The sequence below is a fragment of the Lepidothrix coronata genome, unplaced genomic scaffold (genome assembly GCF_001604755.1).
Source record: "Lepidothrix coronata isolate B3197 unplaced genomic scaffold, Lepidothrix_coronata-1.0 Scaffold27, whole genome shotgun sequence".
Taxonomy (NCBI): domain Eukaryota; kingdom Metazoa; phylum Chordata; class Aves; order Passeriformes; family Pipridae; genus Lepidothrix; species Lepidothrix coronata.
Genome location: NW_016690207.1, coordinates 4,116,982 through 4,125,826, shown reverse-complemented (window position 1 = coordinate 4,125,826; position 8,845 = coordinate 4,116,982). Strand labels below are relative to the sequence as shown.

At 48.3% G+C, this 8,845-nt stretch overlaps 1 protein-coding gene across 1 annotated transcript in view; it reads right to left on the bottom strand.

Annotated features, from left to right (window-relative positions):
• NCAPD3 (non-SMC condensin II complex subunit D3) overlaps nt 1-8,765 on the bottom strand; it is a 30,757-nt gene extending 21,992 nt beyond the window's left edge. Inside the window, exons 1-13 of the mRNA XM_017809448.1 lie at nt 8,705-8,765; nt 7,552-7,706; nt 7,099-7,261; nt 6,040-6,215; nt 5,776-5,952; nt 5,329-5,390; nt 4,989-5,076; nt 3,523-3,656; nt 2,730-2,802; nt 2,325-2,447; nt 1,914-2,166; nt 1,198-1,281; nt 961-1,044 (exon numbers count right to left, since the gene is read on the bottom strand). Coding sequence (XP_017664937.1) covers nt 961-1,044; nt 1,198-1,281; nt 1,914-2,166; nt 2,325-2,447; nt 2,730-2,802; nt 3,523-3,656; nt 4,989-5,076; nt 5,329-5,390; nt 5,776-5,952; nt 6,040-6,215; nt 7,099-7,261; nt 7,552-7,706; nt 8,705-8,765 — 1,633 coding nt within the window. The remainder of the gene's footprint in view (nt 1-960; nt 1,045-1,197; nt 1,282-1,913; nt 2,167-2,324; nt 2,448-2,729; nt 2,803-3,522; nt 3,657-4,988; nt 5,077-5,328; nt 5,391-5,775; nt 5,953-6,039; nt 6,216-7,098; nt 7,262-7,551; nt 7,707-8,704) is intronic.
• Nucleotides 8,766-8,845: the final 80 nt, after the last annotated feature.

Below are 8,845 nucleotides of genomic sequence, written 5' to 3'. Positions count from 1 at the left end.
CAAAACCAGGCATCCTCTGGCACGAGGAGTCCGCAGCTAAGCAGGGAATACACAATACCTTGAGTGGCCTGGAGGACTTTTCTATCTGAGAGAGCAGATTAATGAAATCTATCAGTGGGCTGTTTTTAAAAGGAGGCTTTCAATGGAGAAGATTGGAGCCTGGCTCCTGGAGATAGGGAGGGAGATCCCATGCGAAGAGCGGCGCGAGACGCGGAACAAAGACGCGACTGCAGGATGTGAACCGGGCAGAGAATTGAATTGTCAGCAGTTCAAGGGAGGTGAACAGCAAGAACTGAGAGCAGAGATACTGGCAGGGGCCTAAAGGTTGGGAAGAAAAGCTCTTGCACGCAAGAGGAAAAGAAAGGGAGAGATTTAAAGCAGGAACATCGTGGCCACAAAAGCCAACTTACATGCTGATTTCATGCTATCAACAAATTAGACCCAGCTTGCCATGCTGCATCAGGACATTTAATGTGACACTTTGCTTTCAACTCCAGCCAATACCTGATGCTGCAGAGAAACGAATCCCTCCCTACAGAACATTGCTACTCTAAGGTGCTGTGCCTTATCCAGCAAAATATATTAGTTCTTTGTGCACTGGAGCAAGAGATTTAATTACCCTGAAATTTATGGAGCTCCAAGTATTATATCCCACATCAATTACCATCCTTTTTGGGGAGAATAAATTACCTGCTTTTCAACAAGTGTTGCCACCACATTAGTAGAAATGAACATCAGTATTTCAAGATTAAAATGTATTTTTCAGACTTGAGTGGAAAGAGTATTTCTTTATGGCTGGCACTTCCACCCCCTCCATCACCCGTAAGTGTCTTTTAACAGCTCCACAGAAAGCTCTCCCCACTTCCTCTGAGAAATGGACAACACATACACTTCAGAAAGACTAATTTCAATTAAGGCTTTGGATGGTTATCTGAAAAGATTGGTTTAATTTTGACATACCATCAAGCACAGCAGCACTGCTGCTGTCTGTCAGCTCAATACTTCTGAAAGTAGGTAAGGTCTTCTGTGGATGGTTGGACACAGCTGAAAGAAAAGATAAACGTTTAAGACTAATAAAGGCATATGTTCACCCAGCAAGAAGGTTGATCGTTAAACAGAGAGCCTCCTGCATGCCCTAGGTTTAACAGATATGTGTATTTTTAGGGAGTGGCATGCCAAAAAACCCCTCAGACTTACTGGAAAAGAACAACTCTGTACCTTCAGCACTGACTGTCACGCTCGCAGTGTTTGTGTTTGCTTCCAGCACGGTGTGGACAGAGGCTGCCAAAAAAAGAAACAGAAGAAAAAGAAATCAAACCAAGTGTTTTAATTCCAGATATTCTGTCATCCCGATTTCTTTTTTCAGGCAAGTAATCTAACCGTGGGATGCTCCGTGCATACTTCTGAGCTGTGCCATCTGGCCTTTAGCACACCTGAGGGAGCTGGGAATGCCAGTCACGAACAGAACAACTTAGCAGAAGCAAGAGGCAACTCAAGATTTAATCAGCTGTCAGGCAAGAACGAACTGCCTTTTTTTTTTCCCCCCAACGAGCAATTTCAGTTGCCTGTAAACATCCTTCAAAGGGATCTCGTGGAGGAATCTCTTTAGAAGTGATACACGAGAATAAATCCCTTCCAAATATAAGGCTTCAGGAGCAGCAAGACTCATCTGTTGCTTCTCATTATGACACAATACATAAGGATACTATGTGCCAATTTTTAAGTGCCTGACAACTGCTACCTCTCAGCAATTATTCCCTAGAAGGTTCAAGATTTATTTTCACTATATAATGTGACTCTTGGGGACGGTCCCGTGCAGGGCCAGGCAGCAGTTGGACTCGATCCTTGCAGGTCCCTTCCAACTCTGCCTGTTCTGTGATTCTGTCATTCTGTGATGCACCCATAACACTTACAGCTCTGGAGTAAGTCCTGGATGCTCTGCAAGGTAGCAGCAGCCTTCATGTCAAGGCAGTGGGCAAAGCTGCTCAGAGCTTTGCTCCGGACCGAGGGGGCTTTGTCCGAGCAGCGGCCGAACACCATGACCTGCACTAAAAACTTGTGCTTCAGAAACTTCTGCTGATCCAGGGACAAGGAGTCATCCGGGTTCCTCTCGGGCACCTCCAGCAAAGCTAGGGCCACATCAAGAGCAAACACTCTGTAGGAAGTCTGTGGGAAGGAAAAGCACAGGAGGTGCTCTGTTACTGTAAGCAAAGGCACGGGCAGTACCTGCCCACTCTACCTGCCTTTGGGTGCCAGCACTAACACTGCTATCCAGTGCTCACACTGAACCTTTCATCTTCAAAACATCAAGGAGATGCACTTACTTTGTTAAGTGAGTATTTATACAGCCAAGAGAGGAATTCAGCAAACTCCACACAAGGCAGTTTATTCAGCAGAGTCACCAGGGCCTGTGCAGCGTATGTGCGATAATCAGCCTTATCTGGGACCTGAAAGACGAGGGCAGTTGCACGGTGTGACACTTCAATGCTCTGCTCTAGAAGCCAGAAAGGCATTTCAGGGCTTAAGGTAAGTATTTTTTCACTTAATGAGGTGATATGGTCACATTCAGCAATGGCTGGGAGAACAATCACAGCTCCCTCGCCCACTACTTCACTGTAACATCTTTTCATTCCTTACAAAACACATTTCCTAATTATTACGGATAATACAGACACTCCAGTGCATCCACACGAGTTCTCCAGCTCAAGAAGCAATAAACCTTGGCATACCTTGATACAGATATGTTGCAGTAATATTCGAAGAACAGGAAATACAGCTTCTTTCAGCTCATCTACCAGGGAACTGCACAGCAGAAAGAGAAGCAGATTTTAATAAAGCTGGTTTATAACAGCAGAAAAATCGAGACAGGGACATTCCTTTTGGAATGCATTTGAAAGGGCAGGAAAAGTGGGCATTCTGGAATCATGAGTGCTAGTGCAGCAGGATATGATCACAGAATCATATTTACATTAACCTGCCTTTGCAGGGAGAAAACATTTCTTCCAATACCTTTCCAGAAGTAGAACAACAACAGGAAAAAAAAAAAAAGCTTCTTTGTTCTCAATCTACTTTTATATGTTGTCTGGGAATCTCTGCACAAACTACACTTTCCAACCACATAGATCCCAGACAGGGGGAATAATAAACTTAGGCAAAACATATCATTAAGCAGGAGAAAGCAAAGAACTAAGGAGAAATGAGCTCCATGTTAATCTTTCATTTCCTTTACGATTCTCTGTAGTAAAACACGAGACCTGAAAAACTGACACAAAGCAAAACACAGAAGATGAGTCCCTTCCACTCACTGCCACTTTCCTGTCAAACAGCACCTTCTTCCCCCTCTGCCAGCAATCTGAGTAAATTCCCATTACAGACATTTTAATTAAACCTCATTTGCACAAACAACTTCAAAGGCAGTGCCAGTTTGTCTCATCCTTCTATCAACTCAACAGCAAAGCGAAGGCAAGAGAAGAAAAGAGCAGCCACAGCCAGGAAGGGCAGTGCCAGAGCTCTGTCCATCACCTGATGAATTTTACAGCCTGATTCCTGGCACTGGTCACAGCTGATGTGATGGGAAGGACTGCGTGTCTGGAACCCCCACGACTTTCCACCATCAGAATGACATTGAGGATTTTCTGGAAGACACAGCGAAGAGCCTGGAAAGGAAAGGTTATTTTCAGGTTTGTTTCCATGGATAAGCCTTCTGAAATAATTACTAAGTAATTCTGAACCAAACAAACTTAGATCCAACCAATAGCAGATGTTAAAGTATGACTCCTAGCAGAATCATTCCAAGAGGACCTGTTCATTAATACACACAACATCTTTCCTGCCTATGGTAATCTCATATAAGTTCAGTAAAGCCTAAGAAGGCTTCTTGAAAGCATCAACAGATCCCCTCCAAAGCTGTGGACTTTAATTCCCCAGAATCATGTGGAATTTGAGTAAATTCACTGGGTTTTGCACAGAAGACATCCTAAACTAAATGTCTGTTTTTACCACCACGTGCACTTGAACTTTTGGAGTTTCCTCCCTGCCACACTCTTGGGAACACAGCTTGCCTCATCATCCTGACAATCTCTGAGCAAACAGGAGAGGCAGGGAAGGTGAGGCAGGTCTGGGAAGGGGAGCAACTACATCTTCCTGTCACCGCAAATGCCAACAGTTCCAAAAAGCTCCTGCTGCGCTGAGGAACTGAGCAAGCAGAAACACACCTGAGGCTGCTAAAGCTGGGCAGGCACTCAGCAATTCCTCAGGTTAGGGTGTACCAAGCTGCAGGCTTTCCTGACCAGACAGCTGCCAATGCCCAGCCTTGCTGGCCCAGAACTAGCCCAGGTGGGTTCACACAGGCTCACAGACACAGCACGGTCACACCCACGCTCCAAAAGCCCCATCCACAGCAGCAGCACTCAGAATGGGACATGACCCAGTCTGCTTGGAATTTACCCAGATAAAAATGCAAAGCTGCAGACAGGTTTCTGGTAGAACTGGCTGTTCCGTGATCACAGCCCATGCTCTGAACAAGAACCAGCCCTGCTCGCCACCCCCTGCACACAACACAGCCCCATCATGCTCCAGTGCTGCACAGCCCAACCCCACACACGCTGCCAGGCGGTGCTGGAGCTCCATCTAGCAGGGAATGACAACATTCCAGGCAAACGCAGTAACCTGGAATTCTCTTTTTTAAGCCACAGAGATCTAACGCCACTGCAGCCATCCCTCTGTTCTCGACTCATTTGCCATGAGAGTCACTAGAGCACGGAATTCACTGCACACAAATGCATCAGCAAACAAGCCAAAGGGAACAAGGACTGGGGTGGAAAGAAACATCTTTCCTCTGACCCAGCAAAGACCTGCACACGCACAAAAAGGAAAACTGATGTGAAAAGCAAAAGTAACCATGCAAGCAAAAATAACATGCAGGAAAGAAGCCACCCCTCCTTTTCAATACTGCTGTGAGGATGTTAAAGATGTTGTTTAACTTTTACCTTATCTTCTGTACTGTGGACAGGGGAACACAGCGAGTGCAGTCCATAATAGGCCAGCTCAGGAATGTACTTGGCTTTATTAACATCCCTAAGAAAAAAGGCAGAGATGTGTCTTGCAGAGAAACAGTTACTACAACTATTACAATTAAAAGAGCTCATTGACTGGAAAACATTCAATATTCACAAGATGCTGTTTGCTCTTAGTAGGTGGAACATGTTATAATTATCTTCAGCAAAAGAATTCATCACTTTCATTTCCATATAAACAGAACAATAACACAAGCACTGAAGGCTTTACTTGTTCACAGCATCGTATAAACATTAAGAATCATTTGCTCACATTGCTGATGAAAACTGGAACTCGTGCACCACGGGCTCAAAGCTTGTCATTTCCACAAAGACCTGCCAGGGAACAAAGCCAAGCTGAGCTCATTCGTCCTTGGAAGTGTCCAAGGCCAAGTTGGACGAGGCTTGGAGCAACCTGGGCTAGTGGAAGGTGTCCCTGCCCATGGCAGGGGGGTGGAACTGGATGAGCTTTAAGGTCCCTTCCAACCCAAACCATGATTTATGATTCTTTGAACAAAACACCTGGCACCAGCCAGCAAGTGTTAAGCTGTTAAGCGTGAGTCAGACACAGAGCAGACACCCCACTCCCAGACTTCCACTGACACTCATCAGGGACCACTTAAAGAAAGGCAGGGCTGCCACCCCTCCATGTGGAGTGCTCTGCGCCCCCCAAGAGTCTGTGTTGGGGGGCATAAGGTTCCTCGAGTTGAATCTTTATTACCTGCAGGCAGTTCTGCAAACACTGAGGCTTTTCTTTTAGGGAGAACTTGGGTAGAAGCCTCAAGAAGTTTTTCAAAAGAAGGAAGATTGCATTGCGGACTTGAAGAAGATCTTCTGTTGAAAAGTAAACATTTTCATCGTTCTCTTCCTCCTCCTCCTCTTCCAATATCTCTTCCATCTATATAGGTAGAAAAGAGAAACATCTTGCCAACAATTTCCTTATTAATAGCAATTTATGTCTGAAGAGATTACACAAACATCTTACATTGGAGTTGTCATTCCTGTGTCGTTTTCCTTTCTTTCTATTCCTTCCTGGATTGGTCTGAGAGCTTTGAGCATGAATCTTCTTTCTTTTCTTCAGTTCTTGAGGCCAACACTTTGTCAGGGTGTAAAGGCACTTATCAAACATCACTTCATGGAACAGTCGATTACCGATGCTGCCTGCTCAGAAAAGACAACATCAGTCCTCTGGCAGACAAAACACAGAGAACACCAAATCATCTGGGCAACACAGCCCATCCCTGGAAGTGTCCAAGGCCAGGTTAGACAGGGCTTGGAGCAGCCTGGGCTAGTGGAAGGTAGCCCACAGCAGAGGGGTGGGACTGGATGAGCTTTAAGGTCCCTTCCAACCCAAAGCAGCCTGTGACTCTATGATCTCTCCACAGGTATTGTCCTAGAGCCTAACAAAGTTCAAGAGAAGAACAAACAACTAACTGAACAAAGCCCAAGTGCACAAGGATGACGTGTCATCAGCACTGACATTCTCCACTAGGATCACCAGCTGGCTGACCCCTTCTAGATGAATATCAGCAAAGCTTCAGAGGATGCCTCAGCCTTGAATACAAAAGGATCCTGCTGTGAATCAACCTGCTGGAAAACCCCACCTGCTGGTTACTTTAAAACTCATATTTTTGTTTTCACAAAGGAACCCACCCAAACCTGCTGCACAGTGAAATCCTCTCCAGGGACAGAGCAGGAACAGGAATAAGCTTCTGCCATCTCTGTGTATTGTTGTCAGACCAGAGGGATCTGTGTGGTCCCAGCTCTGTGCACTGTGCAGGCTCCCCTGTCGACCATGTCACAGGATACAGACCCGGACTGAGGCCATCAAACCACTTTGTGACAGGAGGCCAAGCTGCCACCAGACCGTAACACTCAACACTCCCCCCACGGCTCAGGCTGGTCCCCGAGGATTTCAGGGACAGCAGGCAAACAGTGCCAACACCATCACCTGCTCCACCTGGGATTCCTAGAAACGACAAAAGCCTGATCTTGCCTGAATGATGCCCCATCCAGCAATAAAGAGGCCCATCCCGTGGCTCACCTGGGATCTCCAGCAGCAGGAAGTACAGCCCAGCTGCGTGCAGACCATAAACCCTCTGCTGTGCACCTGCTCTCTTGTGCTGCCCCGCGTGCACAAAGTGATGGAGCACGGCCACCAGAGCCTGGTGGGACAGGCTGTTCTCAGCAAGCACGGTCCAGATATTCTGAGGCAAAACAGGTACGGAACAGTGAGAAACCCCATAACAACACAGCTGTCCAAAATTAGCCATTATTCAGATTTTAAACAGCTGCCATATATAGTTAATATTATGGTAAATTATAAATTTATTATTAAAACTTGGGAGTAGCTTCCCTCTGAAGCATTCCAGCACATACTACAAGAATTGTTTGGGGCAGTCTTTGAGTATTTTGTGAATTTCAAGGCAGGACGGAGGTGACAAACAGAAAATGAGGGGGGTTGGCTCTGTGGTCAGGAGACACTGGGTGGTCTCACCTCTCTGTTCTCCGGGTCCTGAGCAGCAAATGATGACAGAGCACTGTACAGGCTGGTAAAGGTGTCGAGCCCGTCGGCTGTGATCTCCTCTGCTATCAAGGAATCCAGAGGCTCAGTCTCTGTGAAATCCAGATCCCACACCGTGTCCACCCACACTGAGAGAAAAAAAGAGTTTATAAGCGCCAGGTGCGACGTTCCTCCAAAACACGTGTTTGTCCCCAAATAACGCTCGGAAATAACCAGGGAATACACCGACCCCAGCAGGAGCGCATCCCAATGCCGGGTGTCACCCGCACCCAGCGACCGGGGAGAGACCCCAACCCCGGGACCGAGACCGGGACAGCGATCGGAACCGGGACCGAGACAGAGAGAGACCGGGACCGAGAGACGGAAACAGAGAGACCAGGACTGGGACCAGGACCGGGAAACTGAGAGACCCTGTCAGAGACTGGGACCGGGAGTCACAGACCGGGACAGAGAGACCTGGACCAGGACCTAGACAGAGAGACCCGGACTGGGACAGAAACCGAGACCAGAACTAGGACAGAGAGAGCGAGAGACCTGAACTGAAACAGGGAGACCGAGAGACCGGGACAGAGACTGAGACCAGGAGAGACTCCGGGACTGAGAGAGAGAGACGGGAACAGAGAGCGCCACTGGGACCAGAACCGGGACAGAGAGAGCGAGAGACCTGAACTGAAACAGGGAGACCGAGAGACCAGGACAGAAACTGAGACCACGAGAGAATCCGGGACCAGGAGAGAGTCCAGGACTGAGAGACGGGAACAGAGAGCGCCACTGGGACCAGAACCGGGACAGAGACCGAGGCCGGGAGTCAGAGACACAGAGAGCAGAACAGAGTCCGAGAGACCGGAACAGAGACTGAGACCAGGAGAGAGTCCAGGACCAGACGGGGAGCAGGACCTGGACTGAGAGAGAGAGAGATGGGAACACAGACCGACACTGGCACCGGGACAGAGAGACCGGGACCGAGAAACTGAGAGCCCCTGTGAGAGACCGGGACCGAAACCGGGACCGCGAGTCAGAGAAGAGACAGTGAGACCGGAACAGAGACCAGAACCACGACCAAGAGACCGACACACGGACAAACAGACAGACAGACACACACAGACAGAGCGCCCGAGCCCCGCACCCGCCGCCAGGTCCCGCAGCCGCCATGCCCCGAGCGCCGCCCGCAGCCGCTCCGCCGCCATCCCGCCTCCGCCGTGCCCGCCGGGAGGGTACGAACGCTCCAATCGCGGTCCCGCCCGCGGCCGCGGCCAATGGCGGCGGC